Source organism: Anopheles coluzzii, chromosome X, assembly GCF_943734685.1.
Source record: "Anopheles coluzzii chromosome X, AcolN3, whole genome shotgun sequence".
NCBI classification, from domain to species: Eukaryota; Metazoa; Arthropoda; class Insecta; order Diptera; family Culicidae; genus Anopheles; species Anopheles coluzzii.
Window position 1 is genome coordinate 6,851,051 of NC_064669.1, and position 15,432 is coordinate 6,866,482.

At 50.5% G+C, this 15,432-nt stretch overlaps 3 protein-coding genes across 3 annotated transcripts; 2 read left to right on the forward strand and 1 right to left on the reverse strand.

The window, feature by feature from the left end:
* Window positions 1-584: 584 nt before the first annotated feature.
* LOC120954679 (uncharacterized) lies at window positions 585-2,072 on the forward strand. The gene is made up of 3 exons (XM_040374815.2): window positions 585-861; window positions 1,215-1,486; window positions 1,563-2,072. The coding sequence occupies exons 1-3, from the start codon at window positions 738-740 to the stop codon at window positions 1,776-1,778; spliced, it is 612 nt and encodes a 203-aa protein (XP_040230749.2). The 5' UTR covers window positions 585-737; the 3' UTR covers window positions 1,779-2,072.
* A 3,858-nt stretch (window positions 2,073-5,930) lies between these two features.
* LOC120953630 (transferrin) lies at window positions 5,931-9,106 on the forward strand. The gene is made up of 2 exons (XM_040373760.2): window positions 5,931-7,646; window positions 8,480-9,106. Exons 1-2 carry the CDS (start codon window positions 6,205-6,207, stop codon window positions 8,943-8,945), a joined length of 1,908 nt encoding a protein of 635 aa, XP_040229694.2. The 5' UTR covers window positions 5,931-6,204; the 3' UTR covers window positions 8,946-9,106.
* Window positions 9,107-9,219: 113 nt separating this feature from the next.
* On the reverse strand, window positions 9,220-13,424 carry LOC120953639 (E3 ubiquitin-protein ligase SIAH2). Its single transcript, XM_040373770.2, has 2 exons — window positions 10,812-13,424; window positions 9,220-10,711 (listed from the first exon to the last, which is right to left on the reverse strand). The coding sequence occupies exons 1-2, from the start codon at window positions 11,757-11,759 to the stop codon at window positions 10,046-10,048; spliced, it is 1,614 nt and encodes a 537-aa protein (XP_040229704.2). The 5' UTR covers window positions 11,760-13,424; the 3' UTR covers window positions 9,220-10,045.
* Between the last annotated feature and the right edge of the window lie 2,008 nt (window positions 13,425-15,432).

Consider the following 15,432-nt stretch of genomic DNA (forward strand, 5'->3'; position numbering starts at 1 on the left):
TAAATCTCGTCCGATAAAATCGCATCCGACGAGCGTTGCCACCGCCCTTAGTAAAAATCCGAATATTTTTAATTGGATGCGGCATCTCATACAAAATGTAAACAAACGAACTGGACTGGGTAGCTGTCAAACCAAGATTTCTTTTACTTACTTCCATACGCCAATACCTCGGGGATGCTTCGACCTGTATCATGTATGGAATTTTGAAACCATGTAGATTTCTAGCAAGGTGTATGGATATTAGGAGGTGAAGTGCTCCAGAGCAAATTGACATTTCACGACTTGACATAACAATACTGGGGGCTCCGGTATAAAAATCGGGAAGGGCTGGAGGGGGATATAGAAAATTGTATGCGATTTGACATAACAATACTCAATGATGGCGCCCGGCAAACGCGCTAATAATTCACCTCCTCAATAAATACACCTTGATTTCTAGCTGTAAATTTATTTTTTTTTCACTTTGTTGCTTGTTTTGCTTCCATTGCGTTCACATCGCGATTGTCCGCCGGCTGTCGCGCGGTTTTGCTCCTTGGGTGCTCCCGGTCCGTGACAGCTGTCAAAACAAAGGCTCGGGGTTGAAAATTCTAGCGCAGTGAAAAGAAAAGGGAAAAGACCGACGACAAGGGAAGGAAAAGAAACAACAGACACGGCAAACGTCGAACGGCCATCGCACACACACACACGCGTGCACACGGGTTCTGCTTTTCCGAGTTACGAATAGGTGCCCGCACGCGATGGGGGCCGCATCCAGCAATCCGCGTACGCTGGTCGTGAACAACGACTCACCCGCCGGCCTCATCGACATCTCCGACGACGTGGTGCAGCGGCTCAAGAGTGGCCTCCCGTCGAAGGCGCAAGGTGAGTACGGCATTTGCATTCCTGCTGCAATCGCCCCGTGAGCGAGCGAGAGAGAGAGAGCACACCTGGCGGATCGATCCCCACACGCAAAAAGTGCATGGCTTTCGAGGCAGATAGGCAGGCAAGCGGGTGGGCGGGCAGCTGTTAGTACCGAACCCGAGCCTCTCCGGTGCGGCCGCCGCAGTGGGGCGTTTCGATGGCCGTGCCGCGCCATCAATCGTTAAATCCCTCCCGCCGGTTATGCAACCGTTAGCAACTGTCGCACTGTCATGCCGCCGGGCTGGAAGGTGGTGGAGTGAGCGATGCGCAGCCCGTCTCAATTTGATTCTTTTTGCACCAATCAACCCCGGCAGGTCGGAACGGGTCGGACTCCCCGCAGCAGCAGCAGGGTGGTGGTGGTGATAGCGGCGCGCCGGCCGGTCGTGGGCCCAGCTCCTACCCGAACCCGCTACCGCCACCGTCCGTGGTGTACCAGGGCGAGCTGCCCCTGACCTCGATGCAGGTGCTGCAGGAGAAGGAGCGGGAGCTGCGCGAGAACGACGTCTACTGGACGCAGCGGCTGAAGGCGCTTGAGGCCAACCTCGCCAAGACGAACCAGGTGCTGGAAAAGGAGTACAGCGATGCGGTAAGAGATGAGGGGCGTTAAACCCGCGCGAGATGGTGGTTTCATATGCTGTTCTCTCGTCGTACTCCCGTACCAGGTGGCGGATGTGAAGAAGCGGTTCGCAACGACCGCCGTCCAGCAGCAGCTGCCCCCGTGCCAGGACCTGAAGGCGAAGGTGATCGCGTGCTACCGGCAAAACCCGAACGAGACGCTGCGCTGTGCCGAGGAGGTGCAGCAGTTCACCGACTGCGTCAATCTGCACCGCATCCAGCTGCTGCAGCAGCGTACCGCCGCGGAAACGCCCAAGAAGTAAATGCAATCCTCCTCCCCCCCCCAGCACTGTCCGGCACTGTGCGGAATGGCACAAACAGCAAACGGCGAGCAACGTAACAAAAAAACAACCTTCTTGGCCACCGGCAGGCGGTTGCCACTGGCATCGCTGCTGAAGCTTAAATTCGCGTTTGCCGCGTGCGCTGTGCACCGTGCTGTCCTGCCCAGTTTGACGAGTTGTCTGGCTCTGTACCCCCTTCCCTCCCTGTTTAGCGAGCATACTGATGTCGATCCCTTTATTCGTTTGTAAATATACACGCTAACTCAAACGACTTTACCGGGTGTGCAAGGATTCGCTTTTTTACTGCTTCGGGCCCATTTGCGGGGCCACTATCCGTTTCAGGGCAAAACAGTGTAATGTCGCTTGGCAGGCGTTGTATAGGAGGCAACAGCAACTAGGGAAGAGGGGGTAGAAGTAGCAACAAATAGACGTTTGAATTAAGAAAGGGTAGCTAGCTTCAAGCGATTTAACGACTCACGAGATTTCGCTTACCGTTAACTCGAGCAATATCCGAACTTAGAGGCCTAAAAGCGCGGGTAAAAGCGGCTCAACTGTGGTAGCAATAGTTTTTCTAGCCCTTTTGTACATAGGTACCATGAGGCGGTATGGTAAAGTTTGGCTAAATAACATTCTGAAGCTGGTTAGAAGAACATTTTTGGGGTGCCAACGTGAGCGAACCAATGACAGTTTATGGATTTTTCTTCAGTAATCAGCAGCGTCGCTTGAAGGGTTTATGCGAATCCAACTGTTCAAGCTTCTCTAAACTCTCTAAATTATATTAATTTTCTAACCGCTGGTAGCATTGGAAATTCTAAATTAATTTAATTTTATTTTATTTTGCACAACGATCTTTTCTCGTTTTTAAACTCCAGGAAGAGATTGTTCCTGCTGCTAGACATTTCCTGCTAGAGTTTTCCCTCCCAAAATAAGCCGGTTTAATCACAATCAGAAATTTGCTGTGGTAAATAGTCTTCAGCACGAGTATCGTATTTAAAGAATTCGATAAATGTATTGCCATTAAAGTGGCAGTGGCAGCAATTGGCAGGGGAAACTCGCTACATGACATGAACAAGTAAATCCAGTAAAGCACACAAGAAGCAATCTCACAATTATGACACTTTTGCTCCTGGCAACAGTTTGATATCAGTGACGAAAGAGTTCGTAAGGACCAAAGTCACTTTAAATCTTTTGACAGACAGCTATAGTTTTATATTCAAAATTAAACAAAAAATCTAAATGTTATCCGATCGTGAACTTGGTTTCAAACTGCACTTGGAACACAAATGATATTGCACGTTATGCGAGATTTTACTGGGGGTAAACTCCTAATAAGAATATGTTAGTTATGAGGGGCTCCGCTGTACATTGCAAGTGCCGCTGTAAACAAAATCGTCCAGCGGCTAGCAGTTACTCAAGATTTTAAGATTGAACTAATTTTTGCAGAGACTGTGGTTCAATTTTCATGAGGTATTTGTTTCGTCTTCATGTAATTTTACAAGTACCGCGAAGCTTTGCAAAGGCTGACCACTTTATTCAAAACGAAACGAAAAAATGTCCTTCTATGCGACAACAGTTTGCAGGAGGTAATTGTTTCACGTATTACCGTTTCGGTGCTTACTCCTACCGTTATCGGTTTAGAAGGAAAAATCGCTACCATATGTTTAAATCCATTAGACCTTTCCCGGGATGTGGACTCCATGCCTTCGCATCAATTCATTTTATTGCTTTGCGTGCGGTACTGTATGACGATCCTTGTTGTTCCTAAAACTCAGAGTTGAACGATTGTTCTTTGATTTTACTTTCTCGATGCGTGGGTCGTATCGTGTGTTTCGAAGTTTGATGTTTATTTTTAATTGTTGAATTCATGATCTCATATTTTATTGGTTGACTATTAATTATTTTGCTCTAAGTTTTTATGACCGCTAGCTCTTGAGTTTTGTTGTAATGGAAAAATCTCTTATAGATGTTTGCTCCTATTTCCACGGTTCAGTATATGGATTTTCACATTAATTATGTTTTAATGGCTAGCGCAGGATCAAAAATATCCATTAAACTATTTTCTTGTTTAAATTCAAAGTTTCGTGTCCCCAACAGCGACTTTAGGTCCTTTTGTATCCTTTGCCATTTTGAAAAGAACTCTTTGTCCTTTATTTGAGTACCATCAAGCTGTTGTAGAACCATACATCGCTGAGCCTTTCCTCCTAGCCGCTCATCACATTAAATTTAAATGATGGATATATTTTACAACAATACTTAACACCACAAAGCAACCGATCGCAGGAGAGAGTTGGCAAAGCAGCGATAAAAAAAAACTTGAAATTCTAAGAACTAATCTCAAGCTATCTCCCATTACGCGAAATGCAGTAACAGGGCGGTATCAATGTAGATCAGCGGTCGGCAAACCTTTGAGCTAAAGGGTCAAATGTATCAGTTAAGGATCGGCAATAGAGTGCGAAAAAGTGGAATCAGTCAACACTACAAAGCGAGAGGAGTATCGCTTATTGATGAACTTATTGAGAAACAACGTTAGTGTTACATATGTGAAAATTAATCCCGAGTTTGATCATATTGATTAGCCCATCCTTTCATATTACGATAATTAATGTTGGAAGGGTTTAACGGTATGAAACGCCATACAAAAAGAAGTGCAGTAATTTATATACGAACTAGTCCAGTTAACACAGCTGCGCAATTTACAAGGCATGTTCAATGCCTTGTTTTGACATGCGATATTTTACTTTCATATAGAGCATAACTCATACTTGTTCCTATTCCTGCCATGTAATCTGTAAAGTCACAGAGTACCAGGTAGTGATGGATAGAATTGGCAAAAATCCAGAGTCGACTCCGATCATTTCGGAACCGATTCCGGAAGGTAGGTCCGCCCAGCATTATCCGGAGTCGTCAGAAGTCGCCTAGAGTCGGAGTCGTCCAGAGCCGTTGGGAGTCGTCCGGAGTCGATTGGAATGGACCTTCGAAACAAAGGACTGAATACGAAGTACACGCGCAAAGTGAAAGGCAAAAAACTCAATTACATGAAATGCTTGATCACAAGCACATCGCACCAGACGGCTCCAAGTGACTCCGACCGTCACTGGATGACTCCGATCGTCTCCGGCCGACTCCAGCCAACTCCTGACGACTCCAGCCAATTCCGGATGACTCCAGATGACTCCGGACGGCTGCAGACGACCCCGGACGACTCCGACTCCGAACTACTCTGCACGACTCCGAAAGAATTCGGACCACTCCACTCCGCGCAGAACTAGTGGTTTCCATTTTCCGGAGTCAGAATCGTACTAACAATAGTCATAGTCGGATCGGAGTCTGTGCTTCATAATTTCGGCAACACTTTTTGGTTTATTCCCAATTCTTGTTAATGTGGCCCGTTTGGCAGAGCTGTGCCAGGTTGTGTACTAATGTAAGGACGCAAGGTTTTATTTACCATACTCTCTATAATGTATCCTCATGCTCTCCTTTAAAATTCAGAATCATACATCTCTCTTTAGCCCATTTAATTTGCCTGCCCCTCTAGATGCCAATCCATAGTTTACTCCTGGTGACCGACTGTCGTTCGCCCATATTATTATGCGTCCCTGGCTTGTTTCTTTTGTTGTAGTGTTGAAAATCCAAATATAAAATAGGAAAACATAGCTATATTTAATTGAATAATGTGTCATTTCCCTGCTCTTCTTTGATCATCATTTCACTCCAAACATTAGACAACGAACTAATTGTAAAAAATAGAGAAGTAGAGCGAAAGAGTTGCTAGAATTTGTATTTCATACATAAGTCCTAAGGTTCCTATCGTTCATAATCAGGCAAATTCGTTGGCGTTCCAGAATTTGCCGGCCGCTGGTGTAGAACGAAAGGGGAAGTCCCATTAAAAGAAAAAGAAACGCATCCAATCAGCATCAAAAAATCCCCTGCAGAAGCAGTGGCACTTAACCAAACTGCATAAACAAAACAAAAAAATGGATGGGGCATTGGATGGAGTACTACGTGACTGGAATAATAATTTACGAGATACCTGAACTGAGAGCATGCAGCGCCTACACTTGATGTAACCGATGAGATACATATACAAAGATCTAGGAGTGTCTTGCATGACATACAGCAGATCCTGAATGCTCCAAAACGATCTCCCAACACTTTTGGTGGAAGAATTCCCGAAGAACATCTCGTGCTGGGTGTTTATCGCCAATCAGTTCCGTTTGAGAAACACTGCCGGAGCAGCTCCGGGGAGCATTATCAATGCTCTCTGGCCCCCCTCGCGTACGTGCTCGTGTGCGTGATGCTGCCCCGTATAAAACAGGCCTCCGATCAGTGCCGCTCTAATCAGTGCCTCGCGATCCATTCCTACGGGCAGTAAGCCACCGGTCGCTGTTCCCTCAAGTCAAGTTCAAGGATGTATTCCGGCATCGCGTTGTGCGTAGCGGCACTGGCCGCACTTGCCGCCGCCGGACCGGCCGCCGTTCGGCAGGAACGTTCGGCGCTCTCCTTTCGCTGGTGCGTCCCCCAGGAGCTGGTGGACGATTGTGGGCGGCTGACGGCGGCGGCCGGCGTACCGGTCGGTTGCGTCGGCGGCATCGATCGGCTCGACTGCCTGCGCAAGGTGCAGAACCGGGAGGCGGACTACCTGATGGCCGACCCGGAGGACGTGTACGTGGCGTCGCACTTCGACAACGCCGACTTTGCCGTGTTCGCCGAGCTGCGGACGGCGGAGGAGCCGACCGCCCAGTTCCGGTACGAGGGCATCATGCTGGTGCGCGCCGCGGACAACTTCCGCGCGCTGGCGGACCTGCGCGGCAAGCGCTCCTGCCACACCGGGTTCGGGCGCAACGTGGGCTACAAAATCCCGGTCACTCGGCTGCAGCGGGCGGGCGTGCTGAAGCTGCCGCAGGGCGATGGCACACTGTCGCCGGTCGAGCGGGAGCTTGCCGGGCTGTCCGAGCTGTTCAGTGCGTCCTGTCTGCCGGGCAGCTACTCGTCCGACGGTGGGTTCGATCGGCTGCTGAAGGAGCGGTACGGCAACCTGTGCCAACGCTGTGCCCAGCCGGACCGGTGCGCCAAGGACGACCGGTACGCCGGGTACGAGGGTGCGATCCGCTGCCTGGTCGAGAACGGCGGTGACGTGGCGTTCAGCAAGACGATCAACGTGCGCAAGTACTTCGGGCTGCCGGTGACGAGCGGCGGCGTGCCGGCCGGACCCGCCGTCAACCCGAACGCCCGGCCGGAGGACTTTGTGTATCTGTGCGAGGACGGTACGACGCGCCCGATCGCTGGTGGGGACGGACAGCCGGTGTGCTCGTGGGCCCAGCGCCCGTGGCAGGTGCTGCTCGCGAACGGGGATCTGAGCGGGGCGCGGCTGCAGGAGCTGCAGTCGGTCGGTCAGCAGCTGCACCGCTACTGGACGGCACCGGAGCAGGAGTCGGACCGTGCCACCGCCCAGCGGCTGTGGATCGATCGGAACGCACCGCTGGTCGCGCGCAACGAGACGCTGGCGCCGCGCGACTATCTCGCCCGCGCCAACTACGCGGAGGTGATTGAGCGCGAGGGCCGGTACGGGAACGTGCTGCGGCTGTGCGTCGTGTCCGAGCCGGAGCGGCAGAAGTGCGAGCTGATGCGGCAGGCCGCCTACTCGCGCGACATACGCCCCGCGCTGAGCTGCGTGCTCAAGACGCACGAGGCTTGCGTGGCGGCGGTGCGTGATGGGACCGACGCGGATGTGGTGGTGCTGCGGGCCCCGAATGCCCAGCTCGAGCCGCTGCTGTGGGAAACATTCGGCGACGTGATGGTGGCGATCGCTGATAAGACCATCAGCCGGGAGCGCCTGCAAACCGGCCCGGTGTAAGTATTGCGCGAGATTACGCGCGATTGTGAGGTTATACCGATTTCGAGTCTTTGTTCGGAATCAATTCCGGAGGCGATTCGAATGGTGAAAGTGATTCCGATTTCGGAGCCAATCCCAACTCGACCTGGGAATCGCCCAAGGAATCGCAATTTGCTCCGAGAACGGAATCAGAATTGACTCCAAAATTGGAATTACCTCCGGAATGAGCATCAGTTCTTGAATTGAAATAAGAAGTTTAGAGGCAATATCAGTCCGGGAATCTCCATGAGAATGCATCGTTTACAAGTAAATTTGGATTCTTTAATGCTATCAATATGTAGTATCATTGTATCCAAACGCCTATTCTTATGGAGATGCCGCAACTGACTCCGATTTCGAAGCCGATTCTGATTTCGGAACCAATTCCGATTCCGGAGCTGATTTCGATTCCGGAGCTGATTTCGATTCCGGAGCCAATTTCGATTCTGGAACCAGTTCCGATTCCGGAACCTGTTCCGATTCCGGAACCGATTCTAATTCCAGAACCAATGCCGTAGCTTACTCCGAAACCGAATCTGATTCCGAAGCCGATTCCGAAGCCGGAGCCGATTCCGATTCCGGAGCCGATTCCGATTCCGGGGCCTATTCCGATTCCGAAGCCGGAGCCGATTTCGAATCCGGAGCCGATTCCGAATCCGGATCAGATCCTGGAATCGATTCCGGGAACTGATTCCGGACCTACTTTCCGGAATCGATTTCCGAAAACTTCGGAGCTATCCGGAATCGATTCCTTCATGAGGCCTGATCGAATATTAAATTACTTGTCGCTTTGCTTCCTTCCATCGCACAGTGCCCTTAATTTGGCAGACGAACGGGCCGTGGCCGCGTTCGGACAGCTTGTCACGCGCCTGCCCTCGCTCAAATCGGTCGATGCCAGCGCACCGGAAGCTGCCGGCGCACCGATCCGCATCGTGAACTCGAACGCACTGCCGCAGGGAGAGGCAGCCGACCAGAAGGTGCTGGTGTGCGACGATTTCACCTTCCAGCCACTGGCGAACGTGGCGATGTGCCATCTGAGGTCGAACGACGAGCGTGGCCCGGCCGCCGCCATCTACGTCCGCCGGCAGGTGGACGAGGCGGTCAAGGACAGTGTGGTGCACGCGTTCACCGCCCTGTCGGACACGTTCGGGCACGGGCAGGCCCGGGAGCAGGTGTTCCGCCTGTTCGGACCGTTCCGGCTGCGCAGCGGCGAGCAGCAGCTGGATCTCATCTTTCACCACTACGCGGTGGCCCTGTCGGCGGCCAAAAGATCGTGAGGTAGCAATTCGCACACCGCACAGATGCACAAAGCACAGGAACAAACGAAAAATACCGCATCATCATGATTGCGTCAAGTGGTGAATGCGACACAAACAGTTAGCAATGTATTTTAATCCAATACGCAGACACGAATACAAATAGTGGCTTTTAATTGCAACACTTGCGAATGCATATTCTTCCCCGAAATTCTAAAATTTATTATCTTCTATCCTAAGCGTGTAGTTCCACCGCGCAGCCGCGTCCGTACTCTTAATAAGCTTTGAAGTTCCATTATCTGGATTGTTTGTTTTTTATTCATTTGCCCCATTGTTTACAAACTAAGATACCGTATTGTAGCGTGTATAACGACACCCCTTCTCCCTGCTGTTGAATGTTTGAATTTTTTTTAGAAAAAAATGTTTACTTTTTATTTCGCACAATTCAAAAACAACAAAATCAAATTTATTTCAATTTGATTCAGACCAAGCTCTTAGTTTCGTAAAAGAGGGGTTTTTATACACGCTATAAGACGATACATCGCTAAATCGTTTTGTTTTCTTTTTTATTTCTTTATGAAATGAGTTATAATACTTTAAATACGGATTTAAACAATGATTCGGGTTTGTTTACTAAATATTTATGCTTCGGCAAAATCGACGAATCGGCATTTCTTTACATTTTTTCAGCCCGAAAATCTGAGTGTGGCGTGTGGTTTTGTATGGAGTTTTGGCATGATTACAGCTACCAAATGTGAAACTTCAAATGAAAAATGCTGTCCAGTAATATTGATACATACCCTATTGTGCTAACAAACCACAAAGCTTCAACGAGCATCGTGCGCTTGCTAAGCAGCTTTGAAGCTGCCCACCGGCGGGAGAACTCTTTCCAATTAGCGCTTAACCAGCGACGAAGTTCCGATCGGATTTACCATCCTATTTGAAGTGGAAGACAGTGCCTAATGATCTTTCATTCAATATCTGACTTTTTTTGTGTGTTTACACCTAGCTTACATGAAATGAAAGTGTTTCTATATACTTCGCCAGCAGCACCCAACGCATTCTAACCGTACCCCTACCACACTGGAACGCTGCTGTGACATTTTGCACGCGACCTCCCCTCACTTGATGCCCTTCTTGTCCAGAAACTTGGCCGCCTTGTACATGGTGACGTTGTAGAACTTGGACAGACCCGTACCGCCCTTGCTGGGCTTGTGCGCCAGGCTTTCGCTCGAGGCGCCCCGCTCGGCCGCCCCGTTCGCCTTGCGGACTGCACCGTACTGTGCCTGCAGCTTGACCGGTGGCTCGCGCTCGGAAATCCTGACCCGCACCAGCTGCTGGATCGGCTGCAGCTCGACCTCCTGCCGCGGATCGGCATCAGCGCCGCTCGGCGGCTGAGCCAGCACCGGAACGGAGCATGCCACCCGCAGGCTGGCCGTGCGGCTGGGCGAGTTGGGTTCGGAGTGTACGCGCACCGATTTGCCCGCGCCTGTAATCGGCCTCGCTTCCTCCTCCTCCTCCTCCTCGTCCACGTACGGTAGAAATACTTCGTCGTCGTCCGGCGAGCCCGGCGTCTCGCTGTTGTGGGCCGGCTGCTTTCGGCAGATGATGTTCCCTTCCGGCACCGCTTTCAGGTTGACGTTTTCGATGTTCTTGCAGCAGTAGTTGGTGGGCAGGTGTGTGGCGGAGGTGCTGATGCTGCTGCCGCCGCCGCCAGTGTTTAGCTTCATCAAGCTTTGGGTGCGCGAGGCCCCTACCTCGAGCACGCGGACGCGATAGTGCAGCACCTGAAATAGGAGGTTGGGGCAAAGGTGCGATTGCCGTGCATTAAGCGATAAAGATGGAAGGAAGCGATAGCGCATACAGCCTGTGCGTCAGGCCCCTTACCTTATCGTCCGCCATGAAGCGCAGCGCATCGGCAAGCGCCAGTTTCGCGCAGTGCCCATCCTTGAGAAAGTCGGGATCGAGCTCCGAGTGGCACGGGAAGCGCTGCACCAGCAGCTGCCAGGTGTTGACCGGCGAGTACAGCTCCAGCTCGAACGCGTACCGCCCACTCACCTGCGACTCCTTGGTGGCGCAGATCACCGTCCACAGCACGGTGCGGCTGTCCTGGTCGTACACCTGGTACAGGTTGAACGCTTCGCCGTACGCGCGCACCACGTGGTACGCGACCACCAGCTGCAGCTCGGGCGCGCGCTGGGCCGCCTCGGCCCCGTACGCCCACTGCAGCTCCACGCACCGGTCCTCGTGCACGTGGTCGGCGTGCTCGGCCAGACAGTGCGCCAGCCAGTCCCGCTCGCACCCGTGCCAGCCGCACCCGCCCCACACCTTGCCCATGAAGCACTCGATCAGCTTGTAGCCGCACCGCTCCTTGTGCCAGCGCAGCAGCTGCAGCGGCAGCCGGACCGAGCAACCCTTGACGGCGTTCCTGCACGGGAACTGCACCTTCGACACGATCGCCTCGAGCGTGTAGTTGCGCAGCTCGGTCACCCGGTCGCCGCAGAGCGGACAGGTGCCCCGCTTGACGCGACACACCGCGCAGATGCTGTGCCCGGTGCCGCACATCGTGATCGGCCCGTCCATCGGCTCCGCACAGCCCGGACACTTCACCTCGCTCACGATGCTGTCGTAGTGCTTGAGCGTGATGCTGAACTGCCCGTCGCCGTACACGTACAGCGAGGACTTGCGGCAGCCGCCAGACCCGGACCCGGACCCGTCCGACCGGATGCTCGGCGACTGGGACTCGTCGAGCGAGCGCAGCCGGACCACCGCCAGCTCCGGTTCGGCCGTATCGCCCGGGCACGATTCTCCCGCCGCACTGGCACTGTCTGCCATCGGAGCAGATCCCTCGGTTGACTCGCTGTAAGCTCTGGTGGAAGGGTTGACGGACGGGACCTGTTTGTACTGATGCACCGATGCTCGAGCGAACCGGACCGTACGACACTGCAGCAACTACTGACGGGTGAGCTGCAGCGAACCATATCAACGGACCAGGTTGCGCCCATCTTTTCGCACCTCTTTTGCGCAGGGACGATTTGGAGAGACACCCTCGCATCGATAGAGGAAAGAAAAAAGAAGAATAAAAAAAACACCCATAACCGATCGGTATCGGGGAGGGCCGTTTCTGTGGTTCCCGATCTTGGTGGGTTTATCTTATCAATCGTACCGCCATTGCGGCGAACGCTGCGGCTTTACAATCAGTGCCGTACCGCGACCGTTGCTCATCAATTTGAAGTTCACGCCATTCCCGGGCACCAGCACAGGGTACATAAATTTACACCTCTTTGGGCCATCCTGTCGCGCTCCTTCTCGCTCTCTTGGTTCGGTTCTGTTCGGGGTGGATGGTACCGCACTTCCGCATTTTAGCTCACCCACCCACCCCGTCATCCAGAAATGCGTCGAACGTGTCGACACGATCGATTATCGGGCCTGATTATGGCTGACCAGTTTTTACCCTTTTGGCGTACTGCTCCCGGTGTGTGCGGGTGTGTGTGCACTTACGTGGACAGTGTGTTAAATGGGATTAGGGATTAGCGGTGGCGTCATCACGCCATCGGTACTGCGATACCAACGCCCAGCTGTCCAACGGAATACAGTTACCCACGGACCGGAAGAATGCAGTGCTCAAGGTCCGTGTCCACTTACACCCGCCTGCCTACGAAGCTTGCTTTCACTTGATTAACGGTTGAGGGCGACCAGATCCGATAATATCCACCAGCGACAACCCCGTACTCGTGTGCTCCTCGAACGGGTTTTAGGCAAGCTCGCGCCTGTTATCGTTTTAATCGCTGATAACAGAAGCCACTGCGGGCAAGCTCGATAGTGCACTGCATGGGCGCATCGGCTCCTGTAAGCACGGATACCGATAGATTCCCATCCGAAGACACTCTCTCGCCGTGTAGCGCAAAAGAGATTTGAATCGATCGGATTCTAGGTAAAAAATGGTAAATCACTCTATAATGTAAGTCTCTGTATCTCTAGCCATCATCCAGTAATACTCGCAAGTGTTTTTGTATAAAATTGGTGTGTGAATTGGTAGGTACATAGAATGTGTCGATACCAACACAAAAAAATAGCTCTGCAGCTCTAAGAATCGAAGGAAAGTCACAATATACACCCTCACATCCTCTCTCCAACACGCTTCAAACGGTGTGTTGCGAGTGTCTCTTACAAGACTGTGGCTTGTCTGTGTAGGTGTGTTTCCTCTCTCGTTCGCGCTTGCACATTCTTCCTCGGTCGATCACGCACTGGCCCATGTGCTTCTCGCTCGCTGCTGCTGCTGCTGTATGCCGTGCCCCGCGCGTTTCTAACACATGTGTGTTTATTTTGGTACCACGCAAAGGGCAGGAGCGCGTGGGGAATGATGTGGATGACACGTTTTCCTTGACCATTTGCGACCAGCTCGGCTCTTGTTTACATCGCTAACGTGTTACGCTAACAGAGTTTACAGATGGTGCCGTAATTTTTCTAATTGCATCTACGCCTTGCGGTGCAAAAAGGTGCATTTTTCGAAGGACGCCGGGCTGAGTATTGACACCGGCAAGTAAATGTGTTGAACATTTGTGATATAAAAAGTCAGTACATTCTGGGATTTATTTTTCGCTTTGAAAATGGAACTCTAGTTTGGTTTGAAGCTCCCTTCAACGCGCCATACTATTATCGATGGGAGTTCAATAAAAAATTCCCGAAATTCCCATGAAGTATGCCCATCAAGAAATGATTTATTCGTGAAGCAAACTACCATCCAACAGCATGGACGATCACACCATATCGCATTTGTGTTGGTGCGAACGTGTTCTAGAAATGTATCATTTGTTGTTTTTTTTATAGCCTTTCCTGTGCTTTGTTTTGGGAAGGGAAACCGGTGGGGGGAGGGGGGAGGAATAAAACTAAAGGCTACATTACCGGGAATGTTCCGGAAATTTCCCGATAAACCCGTACGGGAGAGGACGGTTTCCATCGCCTTTGTTTTGGGACGGTTTTAGCTGCGTCGAATTTGACAACGATGGAACACGGGTGCGCGCATACACATACTAATACACGCGCGCCATTCGCATGATGGTAGTGGTGGTACATATGCCGGATCGGAGCAAAACAACAAAGCAGCGTACCAGCAGCGCATTGCAAACAATTTCCGTTAGTTTGCTGGAGAGCGAACTGCACCTGGTCGGGTACGGGCGTACTTCAGCAGAGCGTTTTTCATTCGTAGCAAATTAACTAAATGATGATATGGTCATGAGAATTGATCTTAGTATAGGAGTTGTGTCAGTAGATCGAAGAGAGCAATGCCTATGAAATGGCAACGAGTCTGCTGATTTGAAATTGAATGGGTGGAAAGGAAAAAAAACGAAAAACCCTTACCTCGACTGTGATGTTTTTTGTAAAGGTAGCCAATTCGTAAGCTGATGGACTTATCGCCAGAGTGTGAAACATCAGTGACTGTGTGAACCATTTCTCGCTCCCTTCTATACTGTTGGTCAGAATGTAAAGTTTAGTAAACAATCGTACCGCCGTTCTAGTGCTACGCGATGCATATCGTCAATTCAAAACCGATCAACAGTAAAGTGAGGGGCTGCAACCTTTCAAAACGATGAAACATCCACTGGCTTCCGAATTTCACGACAGATGTCGCTCTCAGTTTTATTTTCATTTTTTTTTTAAATCGTTCATTTCCTTCTCCTTCATTTTATACTCCTTGTAGACTGAGATGTTGAGTTGTTTAGACTGCGTTTAGAAAACGTTTAAGGCACTTGAGACGCTTCAGTAAACATGCTCGTCATGGGTTCAAGTCTCGAGTGGACTCAGGATTCATAACGAGGATGATTTTAGATCCTACGACTTAGCAGCTATTCTGCGCAACTGGATTGCGCTTACGAACTGTTTTAGGCATTTATAGGTACAGGACGACGATTCGCAGATACGACGATTTTGATTTTGAGAGTGAAACAAATTATGTATTTTTTGAATGTTTGTGCTGATAATCACACACAATTCCAAAGATTCCACAACTACCCGATCTTAAATATCTATATCGCGCAAACGACTTCTGGAGTAAAATTAATACATTATCGGACATTTTTTTTCAAATAAAAAACACGATATCATACATTTCGACTTCAACTTCGGTTATAAACTTTACATTGACAGATATTCGACATACCACTTTTTCGACTTTGCCTTGCTTTGGAACATTTTTCGGTCCCAAATACAGTCGTATCTCGGGAGACACCTGTACTTGCATAACATTTAGTTCTCTTCAAAAATGTGTTTTCACTTGTGAGCTTCCCACTCGAATAGACGATTAGATGGATAGCATTGGTGGTTGTGTTTTCTTTTTTTGTTTATGATGCTAATAATCCTTACACTCCAGGAAATAAAGATGAAGCATTGGCATACAAAGAAGTAAATGAAAACAATGCAATGATTTTCTGAAAAAAAAACGGGTAATATGTATAACAAAATTTAATGAAGCCTTACGTACAGCTGTAAGCAAACAATTTGTAAACAG